Source organism: Somniosus microcephalus, chromosome 17 (assembly GCF_052327205.1).
Source record: "Somniosus microcephalus isolate GS21.2 chromosome 17, FLI_Smic_1.0, whole genome shotgun sequence".
Taxonomy (NCBI): Eukaryota; Metazoa; Chordata; class Chondrichthyes; order Squaliformes; family Somniosidae; genus Somniosus; species Somniosus microcephalus.
The window spans coordinates 61,528,211-61,544,380 of NC_141003.1; the positions used below are offsets into that span (position 1 = coordinate 61,528,211).

The following is a 16,170-nucleotide window of genomic DNA, read 5'->3' on the forward strand; positions in this document are numbered from 1 at the left end:
GGGTCTGTGTACTGGGTCTGTGTACAGGGTCTGTGTACTGGGTCTGTGTACTGGGTCTGTGTACTGGGTCTGTGTACAGGGTCTGTGTACAGGGTCTGTGTACTGAGTCTGTGTACAGGGTCTGTGTACTGGGTCTGTGTACTGGGTCTGTGTACAGGGTCTGTGTACTGGGTCTGTGTACTGGGTCTGTGCGAGGAATGTGTCTGTACTGGGTGTGTGTACAGGGTCTGTGCGAGGAATGAGTCTGTGTACAGGGTCTGTGTACTGGGTCTGTGCGAGGAATGGGTCTGTGTACTGGATCTCTGTACTGGGTCTGTGTACAGGGTCTGTGCGAGGAATGGGTCTGTGTACAGGGTCTGCGTACTGGGTCTGTGCGAGGAAAGGGTCTGTGTACAGGGTCTGTGTACTGGGACTGTGTACAGGGTCTCTGTACTGGGTCTGTGTACTAGATCTGTGCGAGGAATGGGTCTGTGTACTGGGTCTGTGCGAGGAATGGGTCTGTGTACAGGGTCTGTGTACAGGGTCTGTGAACAGGATCTGTGAACAGGGCCTGTGTACACAGTCTGTACTGGGTCTGTGTACTGGGTCTGTGTACTGGGTCTGTGTACTGGGTCTGTGTACAGGGTCTGTGTACAGGGTCTGTGTACTGGGTCTGTGTACAGGGTCTGTGTACAGGGTCTGTGTACAGGGTCTGTGTACTGGGTCTGTGTACTGGGTCTGTGTACTGGGTCTGTGTACTGGGTCTGTGTACAGGGTCTGTGTACAGGGTCTGTGAACAGGATCTGTGAACAGGGCCTGTGTACACAGTCTGTACTGGGTCTGTGTACTGGGTCTGTGTACAGGGTCTGTGTACTGGGTCTGTGTACAGGGTCTGTGTACTGGGTCTGTGTACAGGGTCTGTGTACAGGGTCTGTGTACTGGGTCTGTGTACTGGGTCTGTGTACTGGGTCTGTGTACAGGGTCTGTGTACTGGGTCTGTGCGAGGAATGGGTCTGTGTACAGGGTCTGTGTGCTGGGCCTGTGCGAGGAATGGGTCTGTGTACTGGGTCTGCGTACTGGGTCTGCGTACTGGGTCTCTCTACTGGGTCTGTGTACTGGGTCTGTGTACTGGGTCTGTGTACTGGGTCTGTGTACAGGGTCTGTGTACAGCATCTGTGTACTGGGTCTCTGTACTGGGTCTGTGTACTGGGTCTGTGTACTGGGTCTGTGTGCAGGGTCTGTGTGCAGGGTCTGTGTACTGGGTCTGTGTACAGGGTCTGTGTACAGGGTCTGTGTACAGGGTCTGTGTACTGGGTCTGTGTACAGGGTCTGTGTACAGGGTCTGTGTACTGGGTCTGTGTACTGGGTCTCTGTACTGGGTCTGTGTACTGGGTCTGTGTACTGGGTCTCTGCACTGGGTCTCTGCACTGGGTCTCTGTACTGGGTCTGTGTACAGGGCCTGTGTGCAGGGTCTGTGTACTGGGTCCCTGTACTGGGTCTGTGTGCAGGGTCTGTGTACTGGGTCTGTGTACAGGGTCTGTGTACAGGGTCTGTGCGAGGAATGGGTCGGTGTACAGGGTCTGGGTACTAGGTCTGTGTGAGGAATGGGTCTGTGTACTGGGTCTGCGTACTGGGTCTCTGTACAGGGTCTCTCTACTGGGTCTGTGTACAGGGTCTGTGTGCAGGGTCTGTGTGCAGGGTCTGTGTGCAGGATCTGTGTACAGGGTCTGTGTACTGGGTCTGTGTACTGGGTCTGTGTACTGGGTCTGTGTACAGGGTCTGTGTGCAGGATCTGTGTACAGGGTCTGTGTACTGGGTCTGTGTACAGGGTCTGTGTACTGGGTCTGTGTGCTGGGTCTGTGTGCAGGGTCTGTGTGCTGGGTCTGTGTACAGGGTCTGTGTACAGGGTCTGTGCGAGGAATGGGTCGGTGTACAGGGTCTGTGTACTAGGTCTGTGAGGAATGGGTCTGTGTACTGGGTCTGCGTACTGGGTCTCTGTACAGGGTCTCTCTACTGGGTCTGTGTACAGGGTCTGTGTACTGGGTCTGTGTACAGGGTCTGTGTACAGGGTCTGTGTACTGGATCTCTACTGGGTCTGTGTGAGGAATGGGTCTGTGTACTGGGTCTGTGCGAGGAATGGGTCTGTGTGCTGGGTCTGTGTACAGGGTCTGTGTGAGGAATATGTCTGTGTGCAGGGTCTGTGTACTGGGTCTGTGCGAGGAATGGGTCTGTGTACCGGGAACATAGGAACAGGAGTAGGCCATTTAGACCCTTGAGCCTGTTCCGCCATTCAATGAGATCATGGCTGATCTACGACCTAACTCCATATACCTGCCTTTGCACCATATTCCTTAATACCGTTGGTTAACAAAAATCTATCAATCTCAGTTTTAAAATTAACAATTAATCTAGCATCAATTGCTGTTTACGGAAGAGAGTTCCAAACCTCTACTAGCCTTTGTGTGTAGAAGTGTTTCCTAATTTCACTCCTGAAAGGTCTGGCTCTAATTTTTAGATGTCCCCTAGTCCTGGACTCCCCAACCAGCGGAAATAGTTTCTCTATCTACTCTATCTGTTTCCCTTAATATCTTGAAAACTTTGATTAAATCACCCCTTAACCTTCTAAATTCTAGGGAATACAGCCCTAATTTGTGCAATCTCTCCTCGTAATTTAATCCTTGGAGTTCAGGTATCATTCTGGTAAACCTACGCTGCACTCTCTCCAAGGCCAGTATATCCTTCCTAAGGTGTGGTGCCCAGAACTGCTCTCAGTACTCCAGGTGTGGTCTGACCAGGGCTTTGTATAGCTGCAGCATAACTTTTGGAGACCAAACGCAGATTGGGTGACCGCTTTGTGGAACACCTCCGTTCAGTCCGTAAGGGGGACCCCGAGCTTCCGGTCGCCTGTCATTTTAATTCTCCGCCCCATTCCCACTCGGACCTCACCGTCTGCGGCCTCTTGCATTGTTTCATGGAAGCTCACCATAAACTCGAGGAACAGCACCTCATCTTCCGATTAGGCACTTTACGGCCTTCCGGACTCAATATCAAGTTCAACAATTTCAGATCATAACCTCGGCCCCTATTACATTTTTACCTATATTTTTTATCCACACCTTTGTTTTAGATCTTCCCCCCCCTTTCTCTTTCTCCCACATGTCAGCTGTCTCCCATTCTGCCAGCACATTTCACACCTAATCTAGAGCCGTCTTTTGTCTCCACTAGTCCTATCACCATCTTGTCTCGTTTTGAATACCTCTTAATGTCGCTTCACTTCTCTTTTGTTCTCTCCCAGCCCCCATACTGGCCTTTTAATCTATTTCATTCCCTGTGCCTCTTTAGTCTTGATAAAGGGTTTTGACCCGAAACGTTGACTCTATTTTCTCTCCACGGATGTTGCCTGGCCTGCTGAGTTTTTCCAGCATTTTCTGTTGTTATTTCGGATTTCCAGCATCTGCAGTATTTTGCTATCATAACTTCTACCCCCCCTGTATTCTAGTCCTCTAGATATAAAGGCCAGCATTCCATTAGCCTTTTTGATTATTGTCTGTACCTGCTCATGACATTTTAATGATCTATGTACCTGGACCCCCAAGTCTCTTTGGACCTCCACTGTTTTTAGCCTTTCACCATTTAGAAAGTACCCTGTTCAATCCTTTTTAGGTCCAAAGTGAATGACCTCACATTTGCCTACATTGAATCTATTTGCCACATGTTTGCCCATTCACTTAATCTATTAATATCCCTTTGTAATTTTATGCTTCCATCTACACTGAGTACAATGCCGCCTGTCTTTGTGTCATCGGCAAATTTGGAGATGTGGCTTTCTATCCCATCATCTAAGTCATGAATAAATATGATGAATAGTTGAGGCCCCAACACAGATCCCTGCAGGACACCACACCACACCATTCGTCACATCCTGCCAATTAGAGTAACTACCCATTATCCCTACTCACTGTCTCCTGCCGCTCAGCCAATTTCCCAACCAGCTCAATAATTTGCCTTCAATTCCATGGGCTTCAACATTAGTTAACAGTCTCTTATGAGAGACTTTATCAAATGCCTTCTGGAAATCCATATAAATAATATCCATAGACATTCCCCTGTCCACTACTTTAGTCACCTCTTCAAAAAATTCAATCAGGTTTGTTAGGCATGACCTACCTTTCACAAATCCATGCTGGCTCTCTCTGATCAGCTGAAAAATTTCAAGGTGTTCAGTCACCCTGTCCTTAATTATAGACTCTAGTAATTTCCCGACAACAGATGTTAGGCTAAGATGCTAGGGGCTGTGGTCGGAGTAGGTTTGTGTACAGGGTCTGTGTGGTGGGTCTGTACGAGGAGTGGGTCTGTGTGCAGGGTCTGTGGTCGGAGTGGGTTTGTGTACAGGGTCTGTGTGGTGGGTCTGTACGAGGAGTGGGTCTGTGTGCAGGGTCTGTGGTCGGAGTGGGTTTGTGTACAGGGTCTGTGTGGTGGGTCTGTACGAGGAGTGGGTCTGTGTGCAGGGTCTGTGGTCGGAGTGGGTTTGTGTACAGGGTCTGTGTGGTGGGTCTGTACGAGGAGTGGGTCTGTGTGCAGGGTCTGTGGGTGGAGTGGGTCTGTGTGCATGGTCTGTACGAGGAGTGGGTCTGTGTGGTGGGTCTGTACGAGGAGTGGGTCCGTGTGCAGGGTCTGTGGGTGGAGTGGGTCTGAGTACAAGGGCTGTGTACAGGATCTGTGTGGCGGGGTTCCTGTCTGTGTCTGTGTGGTGGGGTTCCTGTCTGTCTGCAGGGTGAGGATCCTGTCTGTCTGCGTGGTGAGGTTCCTGTCTGTCTGTGTGGTGGGGTTCCTGTCTGTCTCTGTGGTGAGGTTCCTGTCTGTCTGTGTGGTGAGATTCCTGTCTGTCTGCGGGGTGAGGTTCCTGTCTGTCGGTGTGGTGGGGTTCCTGTCTGTCTGTGTGGTGGGGTTCCTGTCTGTCGGTGTGGTGGGGTTCCTGTCTGTCTGTGTGGTGGGGTTCCTGTCTGTCTGTGTGGTGAGATTCCTGTCTGTCTGCAGGGTGAGGATCCTGTCTGTCTGCGGGGTGGGGTTCCTGTCTGTCTGTGTGGTGAGGTTCCTGTCTGTCTGCGGGGTGGGGTTCCTGTCTGTCTGCGGGGCGGGGTTCCTGTCTGTCTGTGTGGTGAGGTTCCTGTCTGTCTGCGGGGTGCGGTTCCTGTCTGTCTCTGTGGTGGGGTTCCTGTCTGTCTGCGTCTGTGTGGTGAGGTTCCTGTCTGTCTGCGGGGTAAGGTTCCTGTCTGTCTGCGGGGTGGGGTTCCTGTCTGTCTGCGGGGTGAGATTCCTGTCTGTCTGCGGGGTGAGGTTCCTGTCTGTCTGCGGGGTGAGGTTCCTGTCTGTCTGCGGGGTGGGGTGCCTGCCTGTCTGCGGGGTGGGGTTCCTGTCTGTCTGCGAGGTGGGGTTCCTGTCTGTCTGCGGGGTGAGGTTCCTGTCTGTCTGCGGGGTGGGGTTCCTGCCTGTCTGCGGGGTGGGGTTCCTGTCTGTCTGCGGGGTGAGGTTCCTGTCTGTCTGCGGGGTGGGGTTCCTGCCTGTCTGCGTGGTGGGGTTCCTGTCTGTCTGCGGGGTGGGGTTCCTGTCTGTCTGCGGGGTGGGGTTCCTGTCTGTCTGCGGGGTGCGGTTCCTGTCTGTCTGAGGGGTGGGGTTCCTGCCTGTCTGCGTGGTGGGGTTCCTGTCTGTCTGCGGGGTGGGGTTCCTGTCTGTCTGCGGGGTGGGGTTCCTGTCTGTCTGCGGGGTGGGGTTCCTGTCTGTCTGCGGGGTGGGGTTCCTGTCTGTCTGCGGGGTGGGGTTCCTGTCTGTCTGCGGGGTGGGGTTCCTGTCTGTCTGCGGGGTGGGGTTCCTGTCTGTCTGCGGGGTGGGGTTCCTGTCTGTCTGTGTGGTGGGGTTCCTGTCTCTGTCTGCGGGGTGAGGTTCCTGTCTGTCTGCGGGGTGAGGTTCCTGTCTGTCTGTGTGGTGAGGTTCCTGTCTCTGTCTGCGGGGTGAGGTTCCTGCCTGTCTGCGGGGTGAGGTTCCTGTCTGTCTGAGGGGTGGGGTTCCTGTCTGTCTGCGGGGTGGGGTTCCTATCTGTCTGCGGGGTGAGGTTCCTGTCTGTCTGTGGGGTGAGGTTCCTGTCTGTCTGCGGGGTGAGGTTCCTCTCTGTCTGTGTGGTGGGGTTCCTATCTGTCTGCGGGGCGAGGTTCGTGTCTGTCTGCGGGGTGGGGTCCTGTCTGTCTGCGGGGTGGGGTCCTGTCTGTCTGCGGGGTGAGGTTCCTGTCTGTCTGTGTGGTGGGGTTCCTGTCTGTCTGTGGAGTGGGGCTCCTGTCTGTCTGCGGGGTGAGGTTCCTGTCTGTCTGCGGGGTGGGGTTCCTGTCTGTCTGCGGGGTGAGGTTCCTGTCTGTCTGTGGAGTGGGGTTCCTGTCTGTCTGCGGGGTGGGGTTCCTGTCTGTCTGCGGGGTGGGGTTCCTGTCTGTCTGTGGAGTGGGGTTCCTGTCTGTCTGCGGGGTGGGGTTCCTGTCTGTCTGCGGGGTGAGGTTCCTGTCTGTCTCTGTGGTGAGGTTCCTGTCTGTCTGCGGGGTGGGGTTCCTGTCTGTCTGCGGGGTGAGGTTCCTGTCTGTCTGCGGGGTGGGGTTCCTGTCTGTCTGCGGTGTGGGTTTCCTGTCTGTCTGCGGGGTGGGGTTCCTGTCTGTCTGCGGGGTGGGGTTCCTGTCTGTCTGCGGGGTGAGGTTCCTGTCTGTCTGCGTGGTGGGGTTCCTGTCTGTCTGCGGGGTGGGGTTCCTGTCTGTCTGCGGGGTGGGGTTCCTGTCTGTCTGCGGGGTGAGGTTCCTGTCTGTCTGCGTGGTGGGGTTCCTGTCTGTCTGCGGGGTGGGGTTCCTCTCTGTCTGCGGGGTGAGGTTCCTGTCTGTCTGTGTGGTGGGGTTCCTGTCTGTCTGCGGGGTGAGGTTCCTGTCTGTCTGTGTGGTGGGGTTCCTGCCTGTCTGCGGGGTGGGGTTCCTGTCTGTCTGCGGGGTGGGGTTCCTGTCTGTCTGCGGGGTGGGGTTCCTGTCTGTCTGCGGGGTGGGGTTCCTATCTGTCTGCGGGGTGGGGTTCTTGTCTGTCTGCGGGGTGGGGTTCCTGTCTGTCTGCGGGGTGAGGTTCCTGTCTGTCTGCGGGGTGGGGTTCCTGTCTGTCTGCGGGGTGAGGTTCCTGTCTGTCTGCGGGGTGGGGTTCCTGTCTGTCTGCGGGGTGAGGTTCTTGTCTGCCTGCGGGGTGGGGTTCCTGTCTGTCTGCGGGGTGAGGTTCCTGTCTGTCTGCGGGGTGGGGTTCCTGTCTGTCTGCAGGGTGGGGTTCCTGTCTGTCTGCGGGGTGAGGTTCTTGTCTGCCTGCGGGGTGGGGTTCCTGTCTGTCTGCGGGGTGGGGTTCCTGTTTGTCTGCGGGGTGAGGTTCCTGTCTGTCTGCGGGGTGAGGTTCCTGTCTGTCTGCGGGGTGGGATTCCTGTCTGTCTGCGGGGTGGGGTTCCTGTCTGTCTGCGGGGTGGGGTTCCTGTCTGTCTGCGGGGTGAGGTTCCTGTCTGTCTGTGTGGTTGGGTTCCTGTCTGTCTGTGTGGTGGGGTTCCTGTCTGTCTGTGTGGTGGGGTTCCTGTCTGTCTGCGGGGTGGGTTTCCTGTCTGTCTGCGGGGTGGGGTTCCTGCCTGTCTGTGTGGTGGGGTTCCTGTCTGTCTGCGGGGTGAGGTTCCTGTCTGTCTGTGTGGTGGGGTTCCTTTCTGCCTGTGTGGTGGGGTTCCTTTCTGCCTGTGTGGTGGGGTTCCCGTCTGTCTGTGTGGTGGGGTTCCTTTCTGTCTGCGGGGTGGGGTTCCTGTCTGTCTGCGGGGTGGGGTTCCTGTCTGTCTGCAGGGTGAGGATCCTGTCTGTCTGCGTGGTGAGGTTCCTGTCTGTCTGTGTGGTGGGGTTCCTGTCTGTCTCTGTGGTGAGGTTCCTGTCTGTCTGTGTGGTGAGATTCCTGTCTGTCTGCGGGGTGAGGTTCCTGTCTGTCGGTGTGGTGGGGTTCCTGTCTGTCTGTGTGGTGGGGTTCCTGTCTGTCTGCGGGGTGAGGTTCCTGTCTGTCGGTGTGGTGGGGTTCCTGTCTGTCTGTGTGGTGGGGTTCCTGTCTGTCTGTGTGGTGAGATTCCTGTCTGTCTGCAGGGTGAGGATCCTGTCTGTCTGCGGGGTGGGGTTCCTGTCTGTCTGTGTGGTGAGGTTCCTGTCTGTCTGTGTGGTGAGGTTCCTGTCTGTCTGCGGGGTGCGGTTCCTGTCTGTCTCTGTGGTGGGGTTCCTGTCTGTCTGCGTCTGTGTGGTGAGGTTCCTGTCTGTCTGCGGGGTAAGGTTCCTGTCTGTCTGCGGGGTGGGGTTCCTGTCTGTCTGCGGGGTGAGATTCCTGTCTGTCTGCGGGGTGAGGTTCCTGTCTGTCTGCGGGGTGAGGTTCCTGTCTGTCTGCGGGGTGGGGTGCCTGCCTGTCTGCGGGGTGGGGTTCCTGTCTGTCTGCGAGGTGGGGTTCCTGTCTGTCTGCGGGGTGAGGTTCCTGTCTGTCTGCGGGGTGGGGTTCCTGCCTGTCTGCGGGGTGGGGTTCCTGTCTGTCTGCGGGGTGAGGTTCCTGTCTGTCTGCGGGGTGGGGTTCCTGCCTGTCTGCGGGGTGGGGTTCCTGCCTGTCTGCGTGGTGGGGTTCCTGTCTGTCTGCGGGGTGGGGTTCCTGTCTGTCTGCGGGGTGGGGTTCCTGTCTGTCTGCGGGGTGCGGTTCCTGTCTGTCTGAGGGGTGGGGTTCCTGCCTGTCTGCGTGGTGGGGTTCCTGTGTGTCTGCGGGGTGGGGTTCCTGTCTGTCTGCGGGGTGGGGTTCCTGTCTGTCTGCGGGGTGGGGTTCCTGTCTGTCTGCGGGGTGGGGTTCCTGTCTGTCTGCGGGGTGGGGTTCCTGTCTGTCTGCGGGGTGGGGTTCCTGTCTGTCTGCGGGGTGGGGTTCCTGTCTGTCTGCGGGATGAGGTTCCTGTCTGTCTGCGGGGTGGGGTTCCTGTCTGTCTGTGTGGTGGGGTTCCTGTCTGTCTGCGGGGTGAGGTTCCTGTCTGTCTGCGGGGTGGGGTTCCTGTCTGTCTGCGTGGTGGGGTTCCTGTCTGTCTGCGGGGTGGGGTTCCTGTCTGTCTGCGGGGTGGGGTTCCTGTCCGTGGATACGCCAATTCTTCAGTATAAAACACAGGCTGGTTCGGCTCTTTTTGCTTTCAGTTACTACCCCCCCACCCTCTTTAAATAGCAGCCACAGCCCTTTAAGAGCTGCAGTTGCACTGGATATTTCACTCCACTCTGCTGAATGAGCTCCCAGCCGGAGGCCGCAGCTCAGCGTCCATTTGAGGTTAGGGCAAAGCCCAGAGGACTGGTGCGGCGACTCAAAGTCTGCTGCACACCATTCCCACTCAGACATCGTGGGATTTGGAGCACCTACCCTAGTGTGTATGTATAAGGATGGGTTTCTCTATTGTCCTACATAGGACCCAGTGCTACACACACACAGAGCCTAACACCATGCCGACAAGCTGTCCGTCAATAACAGGAAATTCTTTGTGTTGTGTGCCCAGTGTGAAGGATTGATCACTGAGCTGAGAGCGCTAGAGGAGAGATACAGGAGCAGCCAACAGGAGCGCAGCCAGCTGGAGTTGCAGCTCCGGCAGTACAAGGAAGAAATCCACAAACTGAAAGGGGCAGCTCGTCAGGTAAGTTGGTGAGAGCTAAAGCAAGAGGCCGAAGGTGTGGGTAGAAGGGTACAGTACAGTAACCCCTTACAACACCAACTGTAGTCAACCTACCCATGCTCGTCCCCCTCACAGCCAGCCCCCGGTAAAACGGTCACACCCCATCTACCTATAGTTCGCAGAAATGTGAGGCAGATGGAAGAGGCCTGGTTCACACGAGGTGTAAGAAACGAGGGCCGAGAGGGGAATCTGCACCATCCAACACGCAATAGGCCAATGAATAAACTTTCTGTTATTTCCTTAGTAAACTCGTGACACCGATTGACAGAGAGCAGTGCCTTGCTAATCATCGTGGGACTGGATGTAAGCTATGTCTACCCTGTGGTGGATCATCCACTGCTTTAAGGAATTACACTAGATATTAACGAATCTTGCACTGATAGCTCTTCCATTTCCTGATGTTCGGAGTAATGACCTCCAGCACCTTATCTTGGGCTGGAGTTGGACCAAAGTTTGACCCAATATCATTATCACAGGGGTCTGGTAGCAAAGGTAGCACAACAAATCTGTCTTATTAATAAACCAGCTCACTCTACTCTCCATATTACTTCCTTTTCACTTGTGCATGTGTGGCCTGCAGAACAGCTTCGCTCTGTGGGGTACGAGTCTTCAAATGAGAATGAATGATATCCAATTAAAGCACTATTCCACCAGCCTAGTTCTCTCAAAACATTTCTGCATCCACACTGAGGAGGATTAAGGAACATTTCTGCAGTATTCGAGGGACAACGTGGGGCATTAACTTTACGTCGAACTTTCCAAGAGTTTGTGGAGTTTGCACATTCTCCCTGTGTCTGCGTGGGTTTCCTCCAGGTGCTCCGGTTTCCTCCCACAGTCCAAAGATGTGTGGGTTAGGTTGATTTGGCTATGATAAATTGACCCTTAGTGTTAGGGGATTAAATACGTGGGGTTACGGGGATAGGGTGGGATATGTGTCAGTGCAGGCTCGATGGGCCGAAATGGCCTCTATCTGCACTGTGGCGATTCTGTGATTCTGTGAAGAGTGCCCAAGACTAAAAGCCAGATGGCCCTTCGCCCATCATGCCTGTAACCTTGTGGCAGTTTTCTGTCTGTCCTGCGATGCTAGGTCAGAAGAAAGCTCCATCGAGCACTGGTTAATTGTCTCCCAACAGGTGACCGGAACCTTGCTCTGCCGCAGACGCCAGACTTTCAGCTTAAGACAGAGCCTTTGAACACGTTACAGCCTCTTTCTCATTGGTCATTTTTAGCTAAATGCACCCATGGTGAACTGTAGGCCTTTGAATAGATATTTTGGCACTTGGTAAGTGTGTGGCCTAGATCCATCTAGGTGCAGGCAGGAAAGATCGACACAACATTAGTACAGCAGCTGTTAGAAGATTAGAAAGTTCACGGATAAGTAAAGTAAGATGGACGAATTTTAAATCACGTAAAATGTGTGTTTCCAAAATCCCAGTAGGTAATCGCTATTAGACAAAGTATCAGGCAAATAATCCCCGTCTTTCTAACACATACACATAGGAAGATTGGAGGGGAATCTGCCATTAATGTCTACGGTATATAAGGTGCCTGAGTGAGCTCACCTTTGAACTGTCCCACATAACCCAGGCCAACCCTATCACAACCAGAACACAGTACAGCACTGAGAGAGAACTGCTTATTGCCAGCACCATCACAGATGAGGTCTGATACTGAGATGCATTAAATACAACATCTATGATAACACAACCAATGGTCGCATGGTTAAACATTGAGGGTCGGCAACCAGAGGACACAGATTTTAGATAATTGGCAAAAAATCTAGGGGGAAATGAGGACATTTTTTTTTATGCAGCAAGTTATTATGATCTGGAATGCACTGCCTGAAATGGTGTTGCCAGCAGATTCAATAGTAACTTTCAAAAGTGAATTGGCTAAATACAGGAAACTTTGTGCTATCCGGCACCGACGGGACCGAGCTGCTGCCGTTCCCTCAAAACTGCCGGACACTCCAGAGTTAATGTTGAAACATACGGAGATGAATCAACAAACCCTGTTGCTTAGCAACAGCCTCTAAACAGTCGGCAAGCGTCTCTGTAGCATCTCTAGCTGAAGCTGTTGCTTAGCTACAGACCTTACAGAGCTTGACTGTTCAAAAAAAGCAAAGAAAAGAAACGAAAAGAATAAAAAACGGCTCCTGATTTTTGCCGGTGGCTCGAGCTTGCCGGACGGTTCACCTCTGGATAACTCAAAGTTTCCTGTACTTGAAAAGGAAAAATTGCAGGGCTATGGGAAAGAGAAAGGGAGTGGAATTAATTGGATAGCTCATTCAAAGAGCAAGCACAGGCACGATGGGCAGAATGGTCTTCTTCTGTGCTGTAAGATTCTATGATTGATTCCAACAAGAACTTGTATTTATATAGCCCATTTAATGTAGAGACCAATTAATGGGCGGGGAGTGGGGGAGAGAAAAAATACAGGTGTTGAGATACCGCGGCAAACGTGGGAGTCGAGACCTGAGCTAGTAAAACACAACTGCTTTTATTCTACCTCATGGCAAAGAGGAACTGGAAAAGCCCGCGCATCCACTTAAATACTTCCCAGACAGGAAGTGCTCCCGGCAGCCTGTCCCTGCGGGAAACAAGTTGCTGGAGGAAAGGGCCCCCGGCTGGGGGCGTCTGCTTAAACTGTCCGTGCCGCCGTGAGCGGATTATGTCCAGTGGTGGCGTGTCGCCACAGAGCTCCCCCCAGAATCCGCTTAGGAGGAGTGGACGAGTCGTGACGGTGGTCTGATGGTTCTGCCGCAGCGGCTCTGAGTGGTCGCCGGTCTAGTTGGTGGGGCCGGGCGGTTCGCCGCCGGCTGTGCTGGCTTGCTGGCGGGACGGCCTCTAGTTGGAGGCCGGGCCACGGGGACCTGTTCCCCTGGTTCTGTGTGTGCTGGTTTGAGCCGGTCGATGGAGACTGTGTCGACCCTGTCGCCGAGTCGCAGCTTGAAGACCTTGTCCCCGGTTTGTAGTACCTCGTACGGTCCGTCGTACGGGGGTCGCAGGGGCCCGCGGTGCGTGTCGTGTCGCACGAAGACGAAGCGCGCCTGCTGTAAATTTGGCGGGACGTGAGGTGCGAGTTCGCCGTGTCGGTTGACTGGAAGTGGGGCGAACTGCTGAGCGGAAGAGAAAGAGTTGAGCCGCTGCTGTTCGGCCGACCAAGGCGTGGTAGCCTCCGGAAGGAATTCGCCTGGGACGCGCAGCGGTTGTCCGTAGACTAACTCCGCTGCCGAGGACTGGAGGTCTTCCTTGACCGCGGTGCGTAGGCCTAGTAGCACCCACGGTAGGCGGTCAGTCCAGGTACTGTCCTGCAGGCCGGCGCGGAGTGAGGCCTTGAGTGACCTGTGGAAGCGTTCACAAAGCCCGTTGGCCTGCGGGTGGTACGCCGTGGTACGGTGGAGCATCACCCCGAGGTTGCGTGCTGTGGCCGTCCAGAGTTCGGAGGTGAACTGGGCGCCTCTGTCGGAGGTTATGTCGGCCGGTACGCCGAACCTCGCAACCCAGGTGTTAACGAACGCCCTGGTGATGTCAGCTGTGGTGGTGGAGGTCAGCGGCACTGCCTCAGGCCAGCGTGTGTAGCGGTCGACCATCGTGAGGAGATAAGTTTGGCCTTGCGATGGCGGCAGGGGACCGACGATGTCGACGTGTACGTGGTCGAAGCGGCGGCTGGGTACCTCGAAGTCTCCCAGGGGTGCTTTTGTGTGCAGCTGTACCTTAGCCCGTTGGCAGGCGAGGCAGGAGGTGGCCCAAGTCCGAACATCTCTGCTGAGGCCGCGCCAGACGAAACGCTGGGAGAGGAGTTTGACGGATGCGCGGGAACCCGGGTGGGAGAGCCCGTGGAGAGCGTCGAAGATGCGGCGGCGCCAGGTTGCAGGGACGACCGGCCTGGGTTGGCCGAGTGAGACGTCGCAAGTGACTGCCGTGGCTTCAGGCCCGTGCGCGACCTTGACTAGGCGTAGCCCTAGCAGGCTGGTAGCCGCCGAGAGGAGGTCTGGGTCCGTGAGCTGGGCCGCTGCTAGTTGCGTGTAGTCGACTGCGAGGTGATTCGCGCAGATGGCGGGACGGGAAAGGCAGTCGGCGACAACGTTGTCTCTACCGGAGACGTGCTGGATGTCCGTAGTAAACTCGGACACGGCCGCGAGCTGGCGTTGCTGCCTAGCGGACCAGGGTTCGGTGTGCTTGGCCATCGCGTATGTGAGCGGCTTGTGGTCCACGTACGCGGTGAAGGGGCGGCCTTCCAGGAGGAACCTGAAATGGCGGACCGACAGGTGGAGCGCGAGAAGCTCGCGGTCGAAAGTGGAGTATTTGACCTCCGGGGGGCGCAGTTGGCGGCTGTAGAAGGCAAGTGGCTGCCACGCGCCATTGACCCACTGCTCGAACACGGCGCCGACCGCATGGTCGGAGGCGTCGGTGGTGAGCGCGACCCGGGCATCAGCCCTCGGGTGCGCGAGCAGGGTGGCGTTGGCGAGCGCGTTTTTGGTGGCGTCGAAGGCGGCTGACATGTCAGTGGTCCAGGCTACGTCCATCTTGCCGGATTTACCTCGGAGGGAGTCGTATAGGGGCTTCATGAGGGCTGCCACTCTGGGGATGAACCTGTTGTAGAAGTTCACCATCCCGAGGAACCCCTGGAGGCCCTTGATTGTTGTGGGGCGGGGGAATTGCTGGACGGCCTGCACCTTGTTGGGCAGGGGGACGGCCCCAGCAGGGGTGATGTGGTGACTGAGAAAATCGATCTCGGTTAGGCCGAATTGGCACTTCGCCGGGCTGAGGACGAGCCCGTGTTGGGCTAGGCGCCCGAACAAGATGCGAAGGTGTTCGAGGTGTTCCTGTTTGGAGGAGCTAGCCACGAGAATGTCATCTAGATAGACGAATAGGAAGTTTAGGTCCCGGAGGACTGAGCCCATAAGGCGCTGGAAAGCCTAGGCTGCATTCTTGAGGCCGAAGGGCATCCTCAGGAACTCGAACAGGCCGAATGGGGTGATGACGGCTGTTTTGGGGATGTCTGCGGGGTGTACGGGGACTTGGTGGTAACCGCGCACCAGGTCGACTTTGGAAAAGACGGTTCGTCCGGCCAGTCGGGCCGAGAAGTCCTGGATGTGTGGCACCGGGTATCGGTCGGGGGTGGTGGCGTCGTTAAGGCGGCGGTAGTCCCCGCAAGGGCGCCAGCCTCCGCCGGGCTTGGGGGCGATGTGGAGGGGCGAGGCCCAAGGGCTGCTGGAGCGGCGGATGATGCCGAGTTGTTCCATGGTGGTGAACTCGGCCCGTGCGATTTCCAGCTTGGCCGGGTTGAGTCTGCGGGCGTGGGCAGAAACTGGGGGGCCGGTGGTGGGGATATAGTGCTCCACACCGTGTTTGGCGGCTTTGGCCGAAAAGGTCGGGTTAGTGAGGGCGGGAAACTCGGCTAGGAGTGCCGAGTAGTCGTCCATGGCTCTGGCGAGGCAGTAGGTCGTCAGGCCGGCCGAACGGGCCGGGGTAAATGCGCCGGGAATGGGGGCCATAGTGTTGATGTCGACGAGGCGGTGCCTCGGAATGTCGACAAGGAGGCCGTGGGCGCGTAGGAAGTCTGCGCCGATGAGTGGGCAGAGGACCTTGGCTGTGAGGAACTCCTAGCGGTAGCGGCGGCCCGCGAGGTCGAGCGTGACCATGCGGGTGCCATATGTGCGGATGTCAGAGCCATTGGCTGCGGCCAGCGTGATACCCCGTGTGCCGCGTTGGATTTCGAGGGCGGAGGCGGGGGTGATGCTGTGCTGGGCCCCTGTGTCGCACAGAAATCGGCGGTTGGTTCTGTCGTTGGTGACGTACAGTAGAGGCCCCTTTTGCCCCGCGGCCATCGCGGGGGCCGGTGCGGGGGGGGTTTGAAAGTACACGGTGGCGTGCAGCGTTGGGCCCTAGCGCCAAAACGGGTGTGGTAGTAGCAGTGACCCGGAGTGGTAGGGCGGTCGGGCCTAGTGGGCCGGGAAGACCGTGTGGTCGTTGCCGTGAGGTCGGGCGCGACGTCGCGAGCGGACTGTGCAGAAAGCAGCCGGTCGGCCTTTTCGGCTATGTCATTCAGGTCCGTGGAGCCAGACTCCACAATGAGCGGACGGATGCTGGCGGGGAGCTGCCGAATGAAAAGCGTGCGAAAGAGGGCGCCGGGGTTTTTGTCGTCTGAGAGGGACAGCATGTGGGAAAGCAGGTCTGATGGTGAAGCATCACCAAGGCCGGGGAGGTCAAGGAGTTGGCAGTGGCGCTGGTAAGAGGACGTTTGAAATTTTTTAAGGAGCGCAGCCTTCAGATGTTTGTACTTGCCGTCCGGTGGTGGATTCTGCAGCGCTGCCCAAACCTTGGGGACTGTGGCGTAGGTGAGAGAGGAGACGAGGTAGTCGTACTTTGTGGCGTCGACTGTAATGTGTTTCAGCCGGAATCTGGACTCAGCTTGAACAAACCAGGCTTCGG

The 16,170-nt window shown here is 56.1% G+C and overlaps 1 protein-coding gene across 1 annotated transcript in view; it reads left to right on the forward strand.

Annotated features, from left to right (window-relative positions):
- LOC147105772 (uncharacterized) overlaps window positions 1–16,170 on the forward strand; it is a 232,055-nt gene that overhangs the window by 193,671 nt on the left and 22,214 nt on the right. Inside the window, 1 exon segment of the mRNA XM_086010942.1 lies at window positions 9,560–9,694. Within this exon segment, the coding sequence (XP_085867068.1) occupies window positions 9,560–9,694 (135 nt within the window).